General features: G+C 38.7%; 1 protein-coding gene across 2 annotated transcripts in view; it reads right to left on the reverse strand.

Moving 5' to 3' along the window:
* The window catches only part of SLC26A8 (solute carrier family 26 member 8), a 178,911-nt gene that overhangs the window by 144,099 nt on the left and 9,676 nt on the right, over positions 1 to 25,136 (reverse strand). The window contains exons 2-3 of one of the 2 annotated variants that reach the window (XM_027876188.1): positions 23,695 to 23,884; positions 18,211 to 18,350 (exon numbers count right to left, since the gene is read on the reverse strand). In XM_027876188.1, the coding sequence (XP_027731989.1) occupies positions 18,211 to 18,350; positions 23,695 to 23,855 (301 nt within the window). In that variant the 5' untranslated portion in view covers positions 23,856 to 23,884. The remainder of the gene's footprint in view (positions 1 to 18,210; positions 18,351 to 23,694; positions 23,885 to 25,136) is intronic. The other variant, XM_027876187.1, reaches the window with a different exon arrangement.

A 25,136-nucleotide genomic window follows, 5' to 3' on the forward strand; every position in this document is an offset into this window, starting at 1 on the left:
GGGATTCAAAGCCAGGTTTTTCCTGACTCCCAAGTCTAGAACAAGTTTTACTATACCACACTGAGTTCCAAATCTGGAAGAAAAAAAAAAGATTTGAAATCAATATAGATAATTTTTTTAACTGGATGGAAAATCAAGAAAAGAAAATTTATGAATTATCATAAACTTTGAATACTATAAAAAAGAAAATAATCTGACTTGCTGTATTTCAAGAGATAATTTAAGAAAATTTGCCAGAAATACTGAAGCAAGACAGATTTAAAATAGACAGAGATGCCAACAGGGATGAATCCAAAATTCAACTCATCTTGACACATCACTGTCAAGTTCCAAGATTACAATGGCAAGAAGATGTTCTTACAAGTAGTCAAGAGACTTCACATATCAAAAAAAACACCAATCTGAATTTCACAAGTTGTTTTTTTTTTTTTACAAAAATAAGAAATGAAAGAAGCTGAAATCTAATATACCAAAAATTAAGAGGTATAGAACCCCAACCCTAAATTAGCTTCCCAATAAAGTAAAGCACTCTTTTAGAAGGCAAAAAGATGGACATTTAAAAATCAAGGTGCCTGAGAAAATCAGAAGGGAAAGGTCAACCTAAAAGCACCTTTTGATCTGAAAAACCAACAAGAGTAAAGAGCCTAGACCAGAACTGGACTATCAAAGTAAGTCTTTTTAATCAATATATAATTTTCAACTTGGATTAACTAGTCACTATTTCAATGGTGGTGGGGGGGTGGGGAAGAAGGAGGAGAAATAAAACAACAGTTATATTGTTTTGGTTAACTTTTAAATAACAGTTGAGCATGGGGGAAAAGGCAAAGATGAAAGAGAAGACTGAATTAGTTATGGCAATTACAAATTTAAAAAAAAATAAAAAAGAATAGGAAGATGAAGATGTACAAGGTCAATACAAATGTACAGCTTCTATCTTAAACAAAGAAACTTTGGTAAAACATATCTAATTGTATAACTATAGGACCTTTGTTTAGTATTTAAAAAAAAACAAATACACCTTGTATCACTAACTCTATAGTTAATCTCTTTGACACTGGTTTCCTCTGAGGGAACTATCAGAAATTCAAACCTCTGAAGACAATTAGTTTCTCATTAGATCATATCCATATTTTTGTGCCCTAAATTCCTCTTTCTATGCTTCTGTTCATCAGGTTGTTTGAATTCAGATTATGAGTCTGATGGGTAAGCCAAGTCCTGTGTCCTGAATAAAATAACTAAGGCTAAAAGGAGCTTAAAATAAGACTATATTCTTCATTTTTGTGATTTGCCCAGTGTCACACAAGTAGTAAGTAGTAGACCTTAGATTTGAACCCAAATTCTCTTATTCATCTAATACTCTTTCCACTCCATCAGGAAAGCCAACACTTACTCCTTACTTCTTAGATTAAAAGGTCACAGATTGTTTCCAAATTAGGAAATGCAACAAATTATGATAAACTCTTTACCACTGTACCAGCCCCCTTTTCTTAACTTGCTTTGTTTTTGCTTCTGCTCCTTATTGGTTTGGTTCTCAGTTTTTTTATCTTTCCTCCTGAAGTTCATTGTTGCCCTATTCTCTGACCAATAGAGTATTGGACCTGGAGTCAAGAAGTCCTGAGTTCAAATTTTGTCTCAGATACTTACTAGCTGTGTGACTCTGAACAAATCACTTGACCTCCCTCTACCTCAGGTTCCTTATCCGTAATATGGGTACAACAATAGCATACCTACCTCCCAAGTTTGTCGTAAGGATCAAATGAGATAAAATTTTTAAAGCCCTTTGCAAACCTTAAACAGCTATATAAATGCTGAATGTTCATATTCTTAATACTGTTCTTATTATAAGGACATATCAATTTGCCTCTGGTCCTGCTATATTACATGTGTAGTAGGGTCTTCAAAAGGCCACTCTCCCCAGGAGAGAGTGACAAGGGCCTAAACTAGGGTGAGAGATATGTAAATAAAGAGAAGGTAGGGGTAAGGAGAGAACTAGGCAGAGACTGGCTCCAAGTCTTCTACTCTTGGAAAAGAATTGCTAAGAAAGACAAAATTCTTGGACAATGTAAGCTCCCTGAGGACAGGGGCTGTAAGTCCCTCTCATAAAGATATGAGAGATGTTCTAGAGGTGAAAAAAAAAAAAAAAGAAAAGATTTGACTACTGGTGATATATGGGATGAGTGACAGTAAGTAGTCAAGTATAACATTAAGGTTGCTGAACTTAAGTGACTGGGAGGACGGGAGCACCCTTGACTGAGAGAGGGAAGTTTTGAAGAAGCATCGGTTTAGGGAAAAAGAAAATGTAAGGAGGTCTACAGTGCAGATTGCAACTCATCATGCCTGCACATCCATGTGACTTACTCTGTCCCACTAAAAGCAAAAAGAGTAGGGAGAAAAGAAGCTCAAATTCACTGGTTATTCCCCCAGAACACAGAGTCAACTGAGAGGCACTTTTGCAGTCACCAGGTTACCTGAAGGGTATATATTCTGTCTGTATACACTCTGTGTATGTTTTCCTAACAGTACCCATGCAGCTGCTGGTACAGATGTCTGGATCACAGTTACATTACATTTGCCCGGAAGGGCCTGTGCCTGGTTCAGAAGAGGAGAGGCTGGAAGTTTGCACAGCCTCAGAAGGGAGTAGTATGTGAGAACACTGGGAAAAATAGTTGACAGGACTGGTATGATTTGTGCTGGAGATAAGCCCTTGGGAGGAGGGGCTACAACCCTTCTTTCTTCCCTTTCTTCCCTCCTTGGGGTCATGTCACGGCCCCCTGTGTATATGGGGACCCTATTGTACTTTGCAGACCATAGCTGTAAGTGACAAACTGTTACTGTGACAGCTAGAGTGATGGGAACTGCCTCTCAGCTACTTACAATTTATTTGGTTGATCAGAGACAAAGAGATAAGGCACATGAATGATGAGAATAGTTGAAAGCTACTAAAATTGGCCCTCCAGGACCCAGAATGATCCATGAAGGTGTGGGTCAACAAGACGAAAACAGAAACTAAGCAACAACCAGACAGAACTAATTCATGAAGTATAAGCTGCGCCCCCTGCCTTTCGGTTGTTCACTGGCCTCTTCCTCAAGAACCAAGGAGGACTGGGATCCAGGTCAAGCACAGAAGCTTTGAGAATGGTATCCAAACAATACATGCAAAGGGGCCAGGTGGCATTTTGTTACTTCTATGAATAAGAAGGGCAAAAATGCGTGCCAAGCATATTTGAGAACATTATGGTACTGGTTTTCTAAAAGCTAAACTCCACAGAACCAGAACTGGGAGATAATAGTAGGACTAAGGACAGGGGCCACCTGAGACCCCAGAGGAATTAACTCTCATTTGAAAAATTCTTTCTTGGGCCCATTATTTCTACGTCCATAGGATGCCACACAACAGTGTCAACAAGAATCCAAGACATGGTGTTCTGCTGTGCTAGACAGATTACTCCAGGAAATAATGCTATTATGTTCATTTTATGAAGAAAACCTGAAGGGCAGAGCCAAGATGGTAGAGGGAAAGCAGTGACTTGCTTGAGCTCTCCTCCAAACCCCTCCAAATACCTATAAAAAAGGGCTCTAAACTAAATCTAAAGCAGCAGAACTCACAAAAAGACAGAGTGAAACAAATTTCCAACCAAAGACAGCCTGAATGGTTGACCAGAAAGGTATATCGCGCCAGGTGGGGAGAGAAGCGCAGTTCGGCATGGGCGTGCAGGCCGCAGAGACCCTGGAGCAGGCCTCAGAGGACTGAATCATGGGCAGCTGTGGCGGCTTCCAGACTTCTCCACCCCTGAACACCAAAGACGACTTGGAAGGTCAGTGGGAAAGTCTGTGACTGCACTGAGAGAGGAGCTAGGTTTCAGCCGCAAGTCTCGAGCCCGGCCTGGGGGCCGCAGCTTTTTCCTGAACTTCTGGCCCACAGACTGAGGGGGAATCCAGTGGCTGATCAGAGGGGGATTGCAGGGATCTCTTTGCCAGTGCTGAGGCAGGAATCTCTTGCTTTGCTCATGCTTGGATCTGGGTCACAGTTTCTGAGGGGCGATCCTGGGGTGAGGAGGAGTGCTGGTGCGGTGGAGCTTGTTGTGGCAGTGGAGAGGAAACATCTCACCCCTTATCATAGCACCTTGGAAGAACTGAAAATTTTCAGGTCCCTAGAAGTATCTCTGAAAACAGCTGTACAAACCCCCGAAGCTTGGGACAGTACATTCTCCACACTGGAAACAGACTCCTACCTTAACGAAGAGTTTATAACTCAAGTAATTGGCCGAGATCATGAGCAAGCAGTGCAAAAAGAGTCAGACTATATTGTCTTACTTTGGTGACAAAGAAGATCAAAACACACAACCAGAAGAAGACAACAAAGCCAAAGCTCCTTCATCCAAAGCCTCCAAGAAAAATATGAATTGGTCCCAGGCCATGGAAGAGCTCAAAAAAGATTTTGAGAAGCAAGGAAGAGAAGTAGAGGAAAAACTGAGAGTGATGCAAGAAAATCATGAAAAACAAGTCAACAGCTTGCTAAAGGAGACCCCAAAAAATACTGAAGAAAATAACACCCTAAAAAATAGCCTAACCCAAATGGCAAAAGAGGTCCAAAAAGCCAACGAGGAGAAGAATGCCCTAAAAAGCAAAATTGGCCTAATGGAAAAGGAAGTCCAAAAGCTTACTGAAGAAAATATTTCCTTAAAAATTAGAATAAAGCAATTGGAAGCTAGTGACTTTATGAGAAATCAAGACACTGTAAAACAAATCCAAAAGAATGAAAAATTAGAAAACAATGTGAAATATCTCATTGGAAAAACAACTGACCTGGAAAATAGGTCCACGAAAGAGAATTTAAAAATTATTGGGCTATCTGAAAGCCATGATCAAAAAAAGAGCCTAGACATTATCTTTCAAGAAATTATTAAGGAAAACTGTCCTGATATCTTAGAACCAGAAGGCAAAACAGAAAGTGAAAGAATCCACCGATCTCCTCCTGAAAGAGATCCTCAAAGGAAAACTCCTAGAAATATTGTAGCCAAATTCCAGAGTTCCCAGCTCAAGGAGAAAATATTACAAGCAGGCAGAAAGAAACAATTCAAGTATTGTGGAAACACAATAAAGATAACACAAGATTTAGCAGCTTCTACATTAAAGGACCATAGGGCATGGAATATAATATTTTGGAGGGCAAAGGAGATAGGACTACAACCAAGAATCACCTACCCAGCAAAACTGAGTATAATTCTGCAGGGTAAAAAATGGTCATTCAATGAAATAGAGGACTTTCAAGTATTCTTGATGAAAAGACCAGAACTGAATAGAAAATTTGATTTTCAAATATAAGACTCAAGTGGAACATGAAGAGGTAAACAGGAAAGAGAAAATCTAAGAGACTTATTAAGGTTGAACTGCTTACATTTCTGCATGGAAAGAGGATATTGGTAACTCATGAGACCTTTGTCAGTATTAGGGTAGCTGGAGGGAAAAAATTATATGTACATAGATAGATAGATAGATAGATAGATAGATAGATAGATAAATAGATAAAGGGCACAGGGTGAGTTGAAGATGAAGGGGTCATATCTGGAGAATAAAATTAAGGGGTGAGAGAGGATTATACTAGGAGAAGGAGAAAGGGAGAGGTAGAACAGTGTAAATTATCTCACAAAAAAACAGAAAAGAAAAGGCTCTTACAGTGGAGGGGAAACGGAGGAAGGTGAGAGGGAATGAGTGAATCTTATTCTTATAGGATTTGACTTAAGAAGGGAATAACATACACACTCAATTGGGTATTGAAATCTGTCTTACCTTACAGGAAAACAGGGGGGAAGGGGACAAGAAAGTAGGGGAATGATAGAGAGGAGGGCAGATTGGGAAAGGGGGTAATCAGAAGCAAATACTTCTGAGGAGGGACAGGGTCAAAAGAAAGAATAGGATAAATAGGGGGGCAGGATAGGATTAAGGGAAATAAAATTAGTTTTTCACAGCATGTCTACTATGGAAGTGTTTTGCAAAACTGCACATGTATAGCCTATATTGAGTTGCTTGGCTGGGGAGGGAGGGAGAAAATTTGGAACCCAAAGTTTTAAAAACACATGTTTAAAAAAATGTTTTCACATGCAACTGGGAAATAAGAAATACAGGAAATGGGGTACATAAATCTATCCTGCCCTATAGGAAGATAGAAGGGGAAGGGGATAAGAGAAGGGGGGAAGATAGAAGGGAAGGCAGACTAGGGGAAGGGGTATTCAGAATGCATGCCATCTTGGGGTGGGGGAGGGGCAAGATGGGGTGAAAATTTGGAACTCAAAATGTTGTGAAAGTAAATGTTGAAAACAAAAAATAAATAAATTTATTAATTAAAAAAAAAAAGAAAAGAAAACTTGAGGCACAGATCTTTACAACCTATGAGAACATTAGACCTTTGTGGCTTTGGTACAAAGGACTGTCAGGATCAAATCTTAGGACATGGAGAGTTTTTCAGGGGGGGTTGAGGATATCTGAAAAAAGATGGATACTGTGACCCAAATATATACTATTTATTTATTAACATTTCTGGGGCTTCTGTAGTGATCAGGACCAACTCTTGCCTATTCAGGATATTTATGAAGTACCATTGGTAACAAGCTGGGAACCAGAGCCTTGACCATCTGTGCCTTGTGTATATAGGCTTAGAGAAGACTAGAGGGAAGTGCTGACAAAGAGCCCAGAGGCCGTTCAATGACCCCTAAACCCTGATGGATAATCTGGAGACATTTGGTTTGAAGAATTCCCTGGAGCCCAAGGAATGGGAAGATCACCTGAGGAAAAAACTGATTGCAAAGACAAAGGTGTTTTCATTTCCTCAATGGAGAGCAACATGTACCCAGTAGGCAATGCGTGTGAGCCAGTTCCCTGACTCCTAGTTCTGACAAGATCCCTTAGACTGTGAGCTCTTTGAGAGCAGCAACTGTCTCTTGCCTTTCTTTGAATCCCCAGAGCTTAGCAAGGACTTGGCACAGAGTAGGCGCTTCATAAATGCTACTTGACTAATTTCAAGAGACTTACTGGAAAATCATTCCTTCCAAATGGCAGGCTTCGGGAACCATTTCTAACAGCATCACAGAATCCTGCGGACCAGTGGTGTCAAACTCAAATAGAAATGAATATCCTTGCTGGCAGCATATTGATTTAGAAAACCATAAATTAACAGTATTTATTACTGTATTGTATTTTCTATTGATTTTATTAAACATATCTCAGTTATATTTTAATCTGGTTCAGGCCCACTAAGGAGTTTTGGAGCTGCTTGAGACCCCTTGGCCACAAGTTTAACACCTCTGCTGTAGACTATATGTCTGACTAATAATAGCAGTCCAGGAAAAGACTGGGAAGATTAGGATATGTGTGAAGTACCAGACTTTGAGTAAGAAAACCAAGGTGAATGGATGCCCTCGATGGCAATCAGTTTAATTTCTGTGTTGGACCTGAAGTAGATACTATCAGATACCCATTGTGGAGGAAGAAAAAAGACACTTTCATCAGTCTGGTCAGATTCCACAAATTTGAGCACATGCCCCCAAAAGATATCTAGGAGCCCCAACGCCTTTTTTTTAGTTTATGGAAAAAGAGGTACAATGAACTACTAGAAGTTGTTGGTTTTAGATCTTATCATCTTTGGATAGGCTCATGATCTTTTTTTTTTAAGGCAATTGGGGTTAAGTGACTTGCCCAGGATCACACAGCTAGTAAAGGGCTCATTATCTTTTACCCCCAAATCCTTCTCTCATCCTAGCCACTATCCTCCCGGTCACTCAGGCTCACAAATCTTGGTGTCTTCCTCAATTCTTCATTTGCATTAACTCCACATATCAAATCTGTTCTCAAGTCTTATTTTTTTCTGTTTTCATAACATTTCTCATACACATACCATTCTCTTCACTCATAAAGTTATCACTATGATACAGGCTCTTATCACTTCATATCTTGACTATTGCAATAGCCTTCTAGTTGGTCTCTCTGCTTCATGTCTCTCCCGATACCAATCCATCCATCCTCCACTCAGTGGCTAAAGTGATTTTTCCTAAAGAATGTCACCATGTCATACTTTCCCCACCTACCAACTCACCCCTCAATAAACTCCAGTGGCTCCCTATTGCCTACAGGATCAACTATAAAATTCTCTGGCATTTGAAGTCCTTACAATCTGGCTCCTTCCTATCTTTCCAGTCTTCTTACATTTTACTCCCCTCCTGAGTACACTCTATGATTTAGTGACACTGGCCTTCTTGCTGGTCATTGTATAGATACACTTCATCTCTAGACACCCACACCTTTTCAATGGCTGTTCCCTATGCCTAGAATGCTTCCACTTTCCACATCACCCTCTTTAGGTTTTCCTGACTTCCTTCCAGACTCAACTCAAATCCCATCTTTCCCAGCCCTTCTCCACCTCCCACCCCCTTAGTGCACTGCATCTGAGATTACCTTCCACTTACTCTGTATACACTTTGTAAGTAGGTACATATTTGTGTGTGTATGTGTTTATGTGCATGTTGTTTCTCCTATTAGAATGTGAGGTCCTTGAGGGCAGGGACTCTGTTTCCCTTTTTTTGTCTCCCAAGAGCTTAGCAAAATACCTAGCATGTAGCAAGCATTTAATAAATGCATGTTAACTTATTAGATACTGGAGAAATATAAAGAAAGACTACTGAAACTTTCAGATTAAATAGAGGATGCCAATTGAAAGCTATTAATTGACAAATGTCAGTTTTGTGGTACCTCTGTCAAATTTGTGGATTGTGAAGTATCTCAGCAAGCTGTGAATAGTAAAAAAGTGGAAATGTGCATTAACTAGCCACATTCAAACAATTACTGTGAATTGAAGACATTTACAGGATTTACTGGACAAGAAAGGCAATATAGTATAGTGCAGAGAATGCTGGACTTGGAGTCAAGAAGACTTGAGTTCATATCCCACCTTGGACACTTAATAGCTCTATGTTTATATGAGCATATCACTTAACTGTCTATGAGCTTCAGTTTTCCTCATTTATAAAATGGGAATAATAATAACTTTATTACTGACCTCACAAGGCCATTGTAAGGCTCAAACATGACAATGTATATAAAGTGCTTTGCAAACTTTAAAAAACTACATAATTGTGAGCTGTTACCATCATCATCATCATCATCATCATCATCATCATAGATGTGTATAAAACTATGCCATTATGGCAAAACCTCTCTATAATCTTACTTGTGGATATGCTGCTGGAAGAAACAAGACCAGAGGGGCAAGTTGACAAATATCTTGAGCAGAAGGAAAGGTACAGACTGAATTCCCTGGTGCTCTTTAGAGATCACTGGAATGAAAAAGCCCTCAAACATTTGACCAGCTGTCTTACACTTGTACCAGGGATGGCTTTTTCTGCTCCAGTTCTGACATCAGCTTAGAGAGCCTAGGAATGATTTTATACTAAGACAATGCTGATTACCACAATGTATTGTATTTGTCTGCTGATGACTCACAGATATTGAGATCCATTATCCCACCCACAATTTGGAGTTCTTGGTTGTCTCTGAAAAGTTCTGAAACTACGCATAGGGAGTTTAGTTTTGGGCATGGAAGGACAATAACCCATTAAACTATCTTCTGATAATTATGTGTTAAGTTAGACAATACAAACAGCGATGGACAACTGTGAGTTCAGCATATATTATAGGCCAGGGAGAGGCAGAGTGGATGTAGATGCCATAGTCTACATTCACGAGACACCATGGTAATTCTCAGAGAGATACGGGAAAACTTTATTGCATTGTTTGAACCTAGCTATGCATGACTGAGAAACCACACCTGTTGCTTAGAGACTAGATCTGTTTAATGCCTAACTCAGGACCTAGGTCATGCTGACTAGAAACCCAGTAACATCCAAAGATTAATATAAATTTTCTCCCACTGTACATCTCAAGCAACTCATGTCTTATATGGAAACTGCCTCTATGCTGGCCGATTAACTATTGTTTCCTTGTTCCTTTGTTTGAATCCTATATAACATGTAACTTACAGACACTTGGAGGGAGTGGGTCACCTTTTTTTCAGTTCTGCCCTCTGCTGGACGACTTAATAAACTCATAAATTATTTCAGTTCTGGGTTTTATTCTCAGTCAACAGGGGCAAGGTAAGAAATGAGGTGAGCAAAAGCCCTTGACACAAGACAGCATGGCTGAGAGCCTGGGACTTTTTGTAGAGAGAATGTCATTGATGAGAATAAGTGAGGGGTGGGGGCAGGGGAGTAAGCAAGGACCAGGGCCCATTAGCTTAAAAAAGTGACCAAAAAAGGGTTACCAGAGGAGACCAAGGAAAGGGCTAAGACTCTTTTCTCTGCAGTAGCATCAATAACATAGCAGGGAAACAGAGCAGTGCGAGAAACAATACTACATCAGATAATAAATACAAAGAACTGAGTCTCTTTCTCTTTGTTAGACCACTCACTCAACCTATGGTTGCTCTGAGTCATATGCAGATCTTCTAGAGCAGGGGAATTGGGCATCCACAGGGAGGAAAGGGATTCTCAATTCAATAGCTTTAGATGTGTCCTTTAATTGTATGAATAAGACCTGTTCTATGTTTGAAGAATTATGGGATTGGTGGGAACTGATGCTAAAAATAAGAGGAATGACAGATTCTGACCAGGTTCCACCTAGGTGGAAGAAGTGAGCCAAATAAATGAGAGGTCCTCTAAAAGTTACCCAAGCCCTTCATGTCAGGGAGAAGTCATGGACATACATACAGTTCTGCCTCTGGTCCTTTCAGAATGGGTTCTGACTGATGCCCATTGCCATGTAGCATAGTACAGTATATTATATTTAGTAGTATATTGTATACAAGCTTTTGATCTCTAGTCACCAACTCACCTCATCCTGCTGGTCCTAGGGTTTTAGTGACTTATACTGAAACACCTCAGCTGTACCCTGAAGTATTATGCCACAGCCTGTAGGATGATCCTGTTTGGTCTAGCAGACTGGCAAGGGAAACCAATAGCAAACAGGTGAAGAGGATTGTCGAGATCAGCTGATTTGGTAGCACTGACATTGAGTCTGAAAGGTAGGTGGAGAGTCTTACTAGGTAGGCAGTCAGTGGCTCTAAGGTAAGAGGCAAGTTGGAATCCCCAAGGCATAGGCCCAAGGCAGTACATTGGGCAGTCAAGATAAGGCACACTTGTTAAAAGGGAAGAGATCAGCAGAATAAGGAAAATATCAGCAAGAAAGAAATGGAGGCAAAGATTGGCAAGAAAGAGTTTGGGTTGCAGTGGCAAGAGTGTACTTTGCATGACTCAATGGCTACCACAAAAGACCTCTTTATATATAACAATTGAAGCAGAGTCTTTAATGTGGAAAATTCTTGTCCACTGAATGACTACAACTCTTTCTTTAGCCTTCCCCATGAGCTAGACTAGAGTAGACAGGACATGTATTAAACTCTTGATTTCACTATATGTTTATCTAATTTAATCTTACTTAAAAGGTTATTAAAAGTCAGTTGGAAAATTGACTATTCAAAATTGAAAGATACAGCTAAGAGTTAAGAAACAAAAGAAACCAAAATCATGTAAATTGCACAGAAGATTCCCACCTATGTATCATTAATAATTTAAGAAGCAATTTGGGAAGTGATAGACATGAAAACTGAGAAGAACTGAATTCAAATCCGGCCTCAGACACTTACTAGCTCTGTGACCCTGGGCAAGTCGCTTAACCCTGTTTGCTTTAATCCACTGGAGAAGGAAATGATAAACCACTCCAGTATTCTTGCCAAGAAAATACCATGGATAGTGTTGGCATGCTATGATCCACAGGGTCACAAAGAGCTGGACACAACTGAATGATAGAACAACAAAGACATGAAAAGTACCAAATAATGTCACAAAGAGTTGAAAGTGACCATATCTTAACAAATAACAAAAATGTAGTTCTCATTTTCAAATCAGCTGTCTGTATATAATCAGACCAGATTCCTGTTAGAGGAAAGATTAAAATCAGTACAAATTAGAAAGGGGGAAGGGGGAAGGAATAAGTATGTAATATAGTGCCTGCTATGTGTCAAACACTGTGCTAAGTGTTTTTTACAAATACTATCTCACTTGAACCTCACAACAATCCTTTGAGGTAGGTGTCATTAATTATCCTCATCTTGCAGTTGACAAAACTGAGGCAAATAAAGGTTAAGTGATTTGCCCAGGGTAACACAGCTAAGTGTCTCAGGCCAGATTTGAACTCAAGTGTTACTGAGTTCAGGAACCAGGTCCAGGCTTCTATCCATTTGTCAGATGTCTCTAGAATTAGAAGGAAGAAAATGAGAGGTTACAGTTAAATGAAATACAGTGTGTTTAAAATAGTTCAACCTGACTTATTACATAAGACATTAACACAGAAAATAAGCAATGGATGGAATAAACAACAAAACTATCAACATTTCTTAGTTTTTATCAACCTTTCAATCACCATAATAAAGAAGCCAAAAGAGCTTAGAAACCTCAATTTCCATGCAAAGTAGAGAGATGGTAGCCAAGGGAAACACTGATTTAGAATATAAATACTTTTGTAAAATCTGTTGGAGAAAAATGATAGACATTTATGAGTGATACCCTCTCATAAAATAGTAATAAGTGGTGGAAGGAAAAAGGATTTAAAGAAACTTTGGTGAAAAACATAAATAATGCAAATCATTCCAAGAGTATTTAAGAATAAAATTAGGACAACGAACAAACAAAAAATGGTAAAGATTTCCCAAGACCATTTTCTTCATCAATGCTGGTAGAGCCACCACACTTGAGCTCAAATATCATAGTCCCAAAATGTGCCCTAAGAGGGATTAGAAATGGAACAGATGGAAACAGATGAAAAAATGTATCTATACCAAAAAATGGGAGGTTCTTTTTGAAGGCAAGGCAATTTTTAAGGCATTAAAGGATCAGTTATCAATTCATCTGAAAAGTATACCAAACATTTAGAAAAATATCATAGATATTATTACCACCCAAAAAAGGCAAAGGAGAATATACCACTGTCCCTTTGATTGAGAGGGGCTCCCTCCCAGGAAAAGGGCTACAACTCTAGATTTACAAAGACTGAGTTCAAACCTTAAAGAGCCTGACACCTAAAAAAAGGGAATAAGGATTTTCTCACCCTCTCTGCCTCACTGCCCCCACTCAGAGTTCTAGGGATAATCTCTTAAATAAAGCTTAAGTGTATGGTTCATATCTAAGTCTAAGGTTCATATCTAAAAGAGGAAGCATCAGATATAGGATAGCTTGTCCATTTCCTCCACCACAAAAGATGCTTAAAATACAAAGAATTCATAAGTACACATAAGACCCTTAAAACATGAAATAAAAATTCATCACACCTATACCTCCTAAGACATAAAGTCAACTTTGCAGGACTGCTGAACAGATATTTCACTTTTGTCTTGGGTATATAATAATAATAATACCTGAAATATATATGTTGTTGTTCATCCTTTTTTGATGAGGACCAGTGACATCAGAGGGTGACGTCTTAATGTTTGCGTGAATTGGATTTAAGTGAGGCAGTTTGTAGAAGTCATCAGAACTTATCTCTTCCTGAGACAAAAATCAGGACAACTGGTGATGGCCAGGGATGCAGTGGATGACCCTGGCAACTTTGATGTCTGACCAACCTCTAAGCACTCTATGGTACCTGCTTCATCACCTTCATGGACATTAGAAAAAATTGTTCTCATCCATCCATTCCATCTGGAGAAGTTTTTATATGCTTGAGGTAGATATCCCCAACTCACTGATGGGTTTGAGGCCTATTGGCTACCCTTAACCTGGTTTAGCCCATCTGCCAAAACAATGTGGCCCTCGAACATTCTATAGCTTGTTTGAGCTAGCTCATTATGAGTGAGGTCAGTCAATCAACATTTATTAAGTGCTAATGCTTAGCACAGGCACTGTACTAAGTGGTAGGAATCAAGCAAATCAAGGAATCAAGCAGAATGAAAGCTACTCCCTGCCCTCAAGGAACTTACAAAGGGAAGAATCAATCAAACAATAAACATTTATTAAGCCCCAGGTACTATGCTAAAGTCTGAGGATTAAAAAAAAAAGTAGCAAAAGACAGTCCTCACTTGCAAGTCACCTGCAATTTAATGAGAGAGACATGCAAACAAATGAGGGTTGGAAAAGGATCCCTACAGAAGATGAGATTTTAGCTGGGACTTAAAACAAGGCAAGGTGATCAGTAGGCAGAGTTGAAGAGAGATGGCAGAGAAAGGAAAGCTTTCTAAGCATGAAGGATAGCCAGAGAAAATGCATGGCGCTGAGAGACGCAGTGTCTTGTTTGTGGAATAGCCAAAAGGCCAGTGTCACCGTTTAAATGAGCATGTGTCTGGGAGTAAGATGTAAGAAGACTGGAAAAAAGTAGGAGGGAACTAGACTGAAGGGCTTTGAATGTCAAACAGCATTTCGTATTTACTCTGGAAACAACAAGTAATCACGTGTTTATTGAGTAGGGGGATGACAAGATTAGACCTGCTCTTTAGGAAAATTACTTTAATAGCTGAATAAAGGATAGATTGGAGTGCAGACATCTGAGGCAGGCAGACTCACCAGCAGGTGTGAGGTGATGAGGACTTATACTAGAGTGGGGATGGTGTCAGAGGAGAGAAAGAGGCATATTTGAGAGAAATGTTGCAAAAGTGAAATCAACAGACTTTGTTAACATATTGAATGGAGGATGAGAGATAATGAGGTGTCCAGGATGACTCCTAGGTTGAGGGCCTGAGGGACTCGGAGAGTGATGTTGCCTTCTATGGTAAGAAGGAAAGAGGGAAGAGAAGGGGAATGGCTTAAGGGAAAAAGATAGTGAGTTCCATTTTGGATATATGGAGTTTAAAAGGTCTACTGAACACCCAGTTTGAGCTGTCTGAAAGGCAGGTGGAAATGAGAGACTGAAATTCTGCCAAGAATTTAGTGCAGGATAGAAGCAAAGGGGCCTGGGGGACTGGAAATGATGGTAGACTGGGCAGGGAGACAGTACAGAAAATTTGGGAGTGAGTGAGGAGTGCAGCCTGGAAAAGAATGAAGACATGACTGGCCTCGATCTCCTAAAACTGGAAATTTGAGGATGAACTAGTCAATCCAGGACTGGAAGGTACTTTCAAAGCATTCATGAATTCCAGGGCTGGAGTATACTTGAATGAAGTAAGAAGAATGAAGAGGTTTCTGGAGTGTGGTAGAAAAAGTAAAGGAGAGAGTTAGAAGTGTACCTTGGGCAGAAATATAAACCTGTGACATAGAAATGAAAACTGTGATACAGAAGCCAAGAAATATAATGCATCAATGTCAAAGGTTCAGAGAGGTAAAAGTGACACTTTTTCTGGGCAGAGCACATCTGGAGTACTGGGTTCAACGCTGAGCAGTACATTTAAGAAGAGGGTAGGTGGTGTAGTGGATAGAGCTCTGGGCCAGAACTCAGGAAGATTCCTCTTCATGAATTCAAATCACTTTTAAGGTTTCCAAAGTGCTTTACATGTATTATTTGATTTAATCCTTACAACAATCCTGGGAGGCAAATATTATTATTATACTTATTTTACAGATAAGTAAACTGAGGCAGAGAGAGGTTAAGTGATTTATCTAGGGTCATACTGCTAGTAAGTATCTGAGGCTGGATTTGAACTCCGGTCTTCCTGATTCCAGGCCTACTCTTCTATCAACTATGGTACCTAGCCCCCTTATAAGAACATTTCAAATACAGGAGACTACCTATACAAAGGCATGATTTGAGGTAGGAAATGGAACATCACATATGGAAAACAACTAGCTGGCCAGTTTGACTGGAATGAAGAGTGTGTGATGGGAAATATTATGAAGGAAGACTGAGATTACAAAAAACAATAAAAGCCAGGCTCAGGATTTGTATTTTATTTTAAAGGGAATAGGAAACCACTGAAGATATTCTGTAGAGGTGTGAAACAGTTAGATTTGTCTTGTATTTGGTAGCTGTGTGGAGGATATATTGGAGATGAAGAGAACAGAGACAGAAAGGCTGTTCAGGAGGCTACTGTAAAGTCCAAGTGAGAGGTGTTGAGGGCCTGAATAGGGCCAAACAAAGTATCTCTCTCCTCCATCCAGCAATCTTCCCTATATATGTTAAAATTATTCAGGCACACCAGAGATAGCTTTGTTTGATGACCCTCTGATTGTTATCAAATAGGAAGACCTAAGCTTGCCTAAGGTATTTGCCACTGACATGAAAGATGTTCAGCACAGAATCCAAATGGAAGGATTCCTTACAGACCATGAGGTCCTCCAAGTGTTCCAGCTTGTGAACAATATTGTGCTTGACACAGAACTGAACTGGGAGAAAACAAACAAGCTGGATTGCCCTGGCAAAACTGTACAGTTTTTAAAAACAATTCCAAGCTTCTTTATTAAACAAACATCCATTTTTAACACCAATATTCTTCCAGTGACACAACCTGGCTACAAATCATGAATGCTATAGTCACTGCAGAATTAAAGTTGCAGGTCATCCAAAGGAAAATGGAGTGACAAGGGGTCAATCTGAATTGGCTGCAAAAGAATATCAATGAAGAACTAAGCACCAAAAGTAATGTAAAAGATGTCAAAGAGTTGTCCAGTCAGAATAGGAAATAGGGCAGTGACACAGAAAGGGGCAATAAACGGATATCCCACATGCTCCTCCCAGACTCCCAATTGTCAGAACACCTAGAAAAAGGTCCCCAGTGCTTTGGATGCAACTCCCCTTTCCTACAGAGGTTTATGAGAGGACCCGTCCTAGACAAAAGTCATGAAAGATGTAAATGGATGGTAATAATCTGTATCATTGGAGGGAATACTCAATTTAATCACAGAGACATCAAAGTATTGAAATCTCTGCCTTTATTCACCATTTGTCTGTTTAACATTACGAACTCCTTCGATGGACACTTACTTTATATGCAGCCAACAGCCTGCAGCACAGTAAGGACGGTTTTTAAAACCCAAATACTTGAATTGTCCTTGCTGCTCAGGGGAAATTTACAAGAGGTACTTTGCATTACTCTGACAGATGAAGTGTTTATTTCCAAATTAAGCTGGGTTGCAAGGAGGCATTGAGAAGTAGAACAGAAATGAAAAATTAGACTAGCACTTTCTAAGTAAGGTCTTACCAATGTGGTTTTTTCTTACCTCAAAATTTCAAATACCTAATCTGATCAGCATAGGTACTATCTCCACTGATACAGATTAAAGCTCCTTTATAACTTAGAAAATGGTCTTTGAAACCAATCACCTCAGTGTTTCCAAATGTTATTAGATTCACTCTCAGACAACCAACATCGAGGCCATGCTGGGGCTTATGTTCTCCCAGAAAAACCTGCAAAAACCCCAGGTTACCACCATTCCACCAAAAGACACTGGCTTAGTTTCTATGAAATGTGGTTTCATTTTTCTGGTGTATTTATTTATTTGTTTGAAAGGATTACCAAATCATTAGCATTAAATTTTAATTTAAGTATAAATACATGCTACAAAGTCAATTAAAATTTTTATATTAAACAACACTGTGTCTTGTCCACTTAGAAGCAGAGATGGATCAGTGATAGCAGGAGTGATTCTTTGAGTGTCCTCCATCAGTGCTGCAATAAAGAACTGACTCTACTACTACCTATACATCCCAATAGCTTACCTATTTTTTAAAGGATAGCACATTAAAGGCTTTGTCCTATAATTGAGTGTGCTTCAAAAATGATCAATTTGAGCTGATACCATAAGGGTAAGCTGGGTGACTATGGGCCAAAGACTTTGTGTCAAAGGCCTCAGGATAGCCATGAGATACCTTGGGGATGTTCTAGGGACTCCTAAAATTTTTGAAGTAAAAGTTTAGAGCCAAACGAATCATTTTAGTTTGGAGGGGCCACATAATGCCTATTTCTGGCCTGGGCTAACCTTAAAAGAATGGAGAAAATGAAAAATTCCAGGATTATTTGGGGATTTTGTACTCTTTTGGAAGGTTTTCAGGTTCCAGATTGAATTGGGTCTTCCAGACACATGTCAGAGAGAATTAGAAAATTAGCAAGCAGTCAAATGAATGATGGTAAAATGTATACAATTAACTTTCCTTTTTACTACAGCAGCACAAACCATTACTCACCATGAACAGGAGGGCAAGGCTCTAAGTCTAGTGATCCCTCCCTCTTCTTCACAATATCCTTACCTTGGGGAACTTGTACAAGGCCAACATTTAAACCAGCAAGCAAATCTCCAAGAAGCCAGTCCTTGAATCGGTACACACACATCCATTCTAGGAAGGGAAAGACGCCAAACATGACTTTTTTAAATCTTTTCCATGAGCACCTGTAAGGAATCAGAATAGCTTAGTTATATCTTCCAGAACTCAAAAGACACGTAGTCTTCCTCACCTTCCTATGTGTCACCTTCCCTTTCCTACCCATATTAGTTGTGTAGGTTATTCAAGAATTAGTCAATATTCATCCCAGCATGTAGAACAGATCTGTGTTCTATTTGATGCTAGAAACACTGTTCGAGAGCACTAATTTGATTAAACGGAAGCTTTAGAGCCTGTCACTAAGAGTCTGTTTGAGTGTTGTATAGGAAGAATAAAGCACTCAATCCTTTTACCCTCTTCCCCTGATGATGTTCGGGAGTCAAGAGAAAAGCTGTCCAATGGAGCAGCCTGGATTGTTGTCTCTGTCTATTGACAAGGAGACATAGATAAGGTACTACAATTTACTCTCAATGTGATCAACTAACATTTTTATCTGGCCCTTTACACATATACTTTATACTTTTATGGTTTATACTTTAACACTTTCTGGGGCATTTAGAATAAAATCATAAGTACTATGTCTTTGTCCTAGAACATAAAGAGAGTTGCAGAATATGGAGAGGTTACGGTTTCTTAGTTTGAGAAATTTGGAATATACAGGAAGACAAGAAGAGAATTAACACATAGAGTTTATATTTCATTACTTGTGCTATTAAAGGGGTGAAATGGCACAGATAAATAAAAAAAACCTTTCCATTCAGTTTCAGAGTACTCTTTGTTTATATTTTTTGGACTATGGCTCTAAAATTCTAGATTCCCAATACATCAAACAAAAAAACAAAGTCACAGTCAAGATGCAATTAGCTTCTTATACTCACTTTTCTATCCTTATTCTCTGGCTCAATATCTTCCTAATTCTCACATGATGCTAGCTAGGGAGGAGTGGCAGCTTTTGTTTTAGCTGACTTTTACCAATAAACTTGTCTTTTCCTTGAAGGTATAAAGATAATTATTAAATATTTTTGGGCTTTCCCCAAAGAAATTTGGAATTATGTTAACCAAAATGTCTATGCCCTTTGACCCAGAGATCCCTCTGATAGACAAAGAAAGTAAATGACAAAACAGAAAGGTTGCATATATACCAAAATATTTATAGAAACACTTTTTTGTTGTAGCAAAGAACAAGAAACAAAAGAGATGGCCATTGATTAGTAAATGGTTAAACAAGGTGAGATATATGAATGTAATGGAATTATTCTTACACTATCAGAAATTATGTCTATAATAAATTCAGAAAAGCATGGTTAAACTTCTATGAACTTATAGAGAGTAAAGTAAGCAGATCTAGGAAAACAATATATACAAATGATCACAAGGATGTAAATGGAAAGAATAATAGTGAAACAATAGAAACTAAGTCCTGTAAATTATAATGACCAAGGTTAGTCCCAAAGAAAATATATGAGAAGACTCCTTTCCTAGACTTTTTTGGCAAAGATGGAGGCCTACAGGCATGAAATACTGAATAAATGTCAAATTTTTTCAGTAAGTTAATTTTGCTAAACTTTTCCCTCTCCTTTCCATCCTTTGCTATGAGGGATGCCTCTCAAAGAGATACACTGGGAAATGTAGGTAATGGGGGGAAAAATAACAATAAAAATTAAAAAAAAAACAAAATCAAAATGCTTTCCTAATAGTAGAAGTACAAAAGTGGGGAAGAAAATGTCAAGTTTTTTCACTTTTTAGTTCCTGCTAAGCCAGAGGCTCCAAGCTATATATAGAGTAAGAGAGGAAGTGATAATGTCAATAAAGATTTTAAAAGCAAAGACATCAGGGGTTTTTCATGGAAAAGTTGTTGATGCATAACAAATTACTAGTGGTAATAATTAATAGAAACATAGGCAAATACAGGGATGAAGATATATGTTCAACAATTTTATCTAAAACCATTAAACTTTATTCAGTCTAACAGATGCTAGGCTGATAGAAACAGTCAATACACAGATGCTGGGCCAAGAGAGATTTTGATTCTGAGGTAGGAATAGAAGTGACTCTCCCTAATTATGGCATTATATGCATATAATGAGTGCTAGGATATTTTTACCTTCCCTTTTCCCTCTCCTGTTTGAGACAAATATAAAGCATTTCCACCCCAAAGTTATACATGGCAATGGGTTGTTCTGGTATTTAGAAGAGGTTGGAGAAAAGAAGAGAAAAGACTATGAAAGATAAGCAATAGCAATGGCTGAGGGAAGAGAGGGTCACTGGAGATTACTGCATCATCTTGCATCATAAAGGTGGCATCAAAAGTTTGAAGTACTATAGATAGTTACCTTCACACAGTTGGGAAACTGAGAAATTGGATGGCTATGCTACAGAGCCACAAGGAATGGCACAAAGATTGGGGGAAGAGGAGAGAGAAAGACATATATATAGAGAGAGAGAGAGACATAGAGAGAAAATTCAAAACACTGCTATGGGAAAGGGGGAAACAGATTCTTGTATAGGAAAGGAGTCTTAAAAGAATGAGAAAATCAGGCCCTTCAGTTTATGACAGAATTGCTGACACAAGGGTTACACACAGAAGAGGAGAGCTTAGGAGCTCAAGTTTTCACTTCTCCCCATATGCATTCTGCCTGTAGCACTAGTGCTTCTAGGCATAGCATAATATCAGTTGACATACAGTGGAGCAGTGAGGATGAACAAAAGTCTTGAGGCTCAGGGTTGGAGTCTGAGGAAAGGAGATATAGCAAGAGTAAGTAAACAGTATGGATATGAATGGCAGAAAAGACATGTGATGATAAATGAAAAGGTTTTTTTCACAAATGGAGTAAATATATGTTTGAAAACAAAAAGAAAAGAGCCAGTTGAGAAAAGGAGAGGCTGCCAATAAAGAAGGAAATGAGGGAGGAAATAAAAAAAAAGAGAGGAAGGTATTCAGTAGAATAGGTAAGAGTTTATGAGATAAAAGGGCAGTCTATTTTTTAAAAGGAGGAATTAAGAAAGGGCGGAAAAGTAAATAAGGAAAGGTGATTCAAATTTCAATTTCACAATAGGGAAAGGTGACAAGATTTTCAGTTTATGAGCAAATGATGACAGAGAAAGAAAAAGAAGTGAGAATTACAGCAAAGTCATAAGAAAAAACTGTTCATTTGTAGTAGACAAAATTAAGCATAGCACTAATTGTCTTATAGCCTCTGCCTTTTGACAGACACAAAGGATTAGAGAAAACATGGTGTGGTATAGGAGTGGGGGAAATGGTTGGGGACTATAAATCAGGGTAAACAAGGTGTGGGAAAAGGGAAAACAGCCCTAAGTGCAACTCTACTGGAGAGGGCATTAACGTGTTCATCTTCCTACCTGAGTGCTCACTCTTTGGCATCTAACACATTCTTTTAGAAGTTTGATACAATGGATAAAGGAGGGCCTGATAAGTCAGTGAAAGCAAAACTGAAAAGAACATAATGAGGTCAGTCTACATGAAGGTGAGGTTCCAGAAAAGCATGGACATAAGTAGAGTCAAGTAGTCAAATGTCATCATGTTTGATCTGGTTAGAGGGTGAAGATGAGAGACGGTAAGGAAGGAAGTTATTGTCTGAGCTGCTGATTGTCCAATGCCAGTATGAATGGAAGCACTGAAACATACTTCTCTGGAGGTTGGGATCAATTCAGCCTATGATGAAACCCTAAGCCAACCAACAAACTTATTTTTCTGCGTTTTGGCTGGAATTGTTGTTGTTGTTGTCCTTTGTTCTCAAAGAGGGCCGTGACATCAGGGAGGTGATGCCATAAACACGCAAGTGAATTGGATTTAAGTGAGAGAGCGCTGTGCAAAGTCACCAGCTTCACTTTTTCCTCTGGAGTCATCTGGGTTCAGTGGTAAGATATAGATTAGGACGACTGGAGATGGCCCCGATTTGGCTGGAGACAAAAATAACTGTAGCTAATCAATTAATCAGTAAGTATTTACTGAGAATTTGCTCTGGTAGAAATGATCATTGAGTTATACTGTCAGCAATGTTTGAAAGGGTATGGAGGGACAGGTATTGAAAGACTGGAGAAGGGCAAATGTCTCTGTTCTCAAAATAGGGAAGAAAATAGAATCTTGATACCAATTCCTGGAAAACTCTAGAATTTATTATTAAAAAGGTATAGAATATATGCTACTTGAAGGAAGGGCTGTCTTGTTTTTGTCTTTACATCCCAAACCCTCACACATGACTTGGAACACAATTGGTACTTAAAGAATGTTTGTTGAATTAAAATGGATAGTTAGTGAATATCTGGAAAAAGGAAGGTTGATCACAAAGATCCTGACTGGCTTCCTCAAGAACAGGCCATCCTCAATTAATTTTATTTCCTTTTCTGACAGTCACTGGACTGACTGAAGTAGGGAGTGCTACAAAGAGATTTTAGCAAAGCAGTTGACCAAGTGTTATGTTATCCCTGTGAAAAAAGATAGAAAGATGAAGGCAAAGCAATAGTACAATTATGGGGATTCAGAATTAAAGAATACTCATGAATGGTTTGATTTGAACTTGAAAGAGGTCTGCCATAAGGGTGCCCCAGAGTTCTATGTTTGGCCATGTGTTATTTAATATTTCTATCAATGAATTAAAGCTATAGATGGCACATTCCTTAAGTTAGCAGATGACACAAAGTTCAAAGAGATAGTTAACACAATGAATGGATGACAAAGTCAGAATGCAAAAAAGATTCTGACAGGCCAGAATATTGAGTCAAATATAAGAAGATGAAATTCAACAGGGATAAATGCAAAATCTTATACTTGGTTCAAAAATTTAGTTCCATAAATACATGGTACATGGCTAAATAGCAGTTTCATTGTCATGTGAAAGAAAGAGTAAATTTATTCTGCTTAGTTTCAGGAACTAGGATCAATGGGTTGCTAAGAGGCAAATTTAGAAATGATGAAAGGAAAATATTCCTAAAAATTAGAGCTATGCAAAAGTGGAATGGACAACATGAAGAGGTTATAGATTTTTTTTATGGGAGGTCAAAGATTAGATGATCACTCATTGATTATGTCATAATGAGAAGGATTCTTTGTTCAGGTATGGGTTGGACCAGATGGCCCCTGAGGGACCTTCCAATTCTAAGATACTGTGATTCTATTTGTCCATTACCATACAGGTGCTCTAGGTTACAGAGTAACTTCAAGGTTCCAAAGTAACTTTAAGCCATGATTCCTACAGAGTTTACTATCCAGCCGATGAGATAGATTTAGGACATATGAAATAACTAGATAACAAGTCCTAAATTGTACAGCGCTGGCTGCAATAAATACAGGTATTAGGGAAGGGAAGTATTAGAGTAGATTGCAGCAGTCAGGGAAGGCCTCATAGCTCCAGACTTGTTTAATAATAAGTAAGTAGTAACACACATACTCACCGGCATTGCACTCTGTGTTTAATTGTGGTGATATTGATATCTACATTTCCTGAAGAAGTTCCTTTCCTTCTATGCTCCCTTTGAAAAGTTTCTTCATTGTACACTTCTCTTTTCACATCATAGAAGAATTTGCTAGCCTTACGTTTTATATTGGAAGCCATTGTGCTTCTTTCTAGCCGTACCAATCCTGCTGAATACATACACAAGCAATTAAGCCCAATCAGCATATCCATTACACAGAATTAGAGACAAAGCTGAAAGGATTTTTTTAAACTGGTAAGAAATATCCCTCCACAAATATCTGTAGCATATATCTTCTCTCCATTCACACAACCACTACCCCAATTCAGATCTGCATCATCTTCTGCTGAACTAGTACAATGACCTCCTGAGCTCCCTATTTCCGTTCTTTCCCTTCTCCACACAGCTGCCAAAATAACCCTTCCAAGGTAGAGATTTAACAATGTCCACTTTCACAATCAGAAATATCATCAGATTCCTATTACCTCATAGATAAATTACTAACTCCTCAGTGGGGTATTTAAAGTTTTTTGCAATCTGGCTCCAAACCACCTTTCTAGATATTTCATATTATTCCCATTCTTCATTCACTCAGTCTTGCAGCTGAACTGGACTACCCAACTCAACATTCTACCTTCTTTCTCCATGCCTATGGAAAAATCTGTGTCTCATGCATAGAATGGACACTTTTCTCATTTCTACTTCTCATAATCCTTAGCTTCATTCAAGGTTCAGCTCTGGTAACACTTCCTGATCTCTGACCTTCCCTGTGTTTAGTACTCTCTCTACCTCCTCAAATTACCTAGCATTTATTTATCTATGTATATGCCATCTCTCCCCAGGAGAATGCAAACTCCTTTAGGGCAGGGACTATCTTTAGTTTTTTTGTCTTTGTATCCACGGTTCCATATTTAATAAATGTTTGTTGAGTTAAATTATGTATACTTTTCTAGCAAATTTAATTGACACAATTTCCTAATTATGTTAAGATCATCATAACACTTAATGCTTTAAGATTTTGCAAAGCTCTATCTATATTATTATCTCATTTAATCCTCACAACAACCCTGTGCTAAGTTATGTGCTAAGTTAAGTGACCTGCCCAGGGTCAGGTAGCTAGCAAGTATCTGAGGCAGGATTCTAACTCTGTCTTCCTGACTTCAAGTCTAACACTATCCATTATACCACCTATCTGCCTAGCTGCTCTTCCTCCACCTACTCCAGTACCTTGTTTCTAACAGTGACATTAAAGGATGCCAGGGAAGGGCATCCTTGATTTTGTTTCCCAGAACAACCTCTTCCCAGCCTCCTGCACCAGGTTCTTGCTTAGTAGTGCTTTCCCTCTGAGACTACTTCCTCTTTACACCTTACATAGTCTATGTAGATAGTTGTTTGCTTATTTTCACACCCATTAGAATATG

This window comes from Vombatus ursinus, unplaced genomic scaffold (genome assembly GCF_900497805.2).
Source record: "Vombatus ursinus unplaced genomic scaffold, bare-nosed wombat genome assembly UNPS02014811.1, whole genome shotgun sequence".
Lineage (NCBI taxonomy): Eukaryota > Metazoa > Chordata > Mammalia > Diprotodontia > Vombatidae > Vombatus > Vombatus ursinus.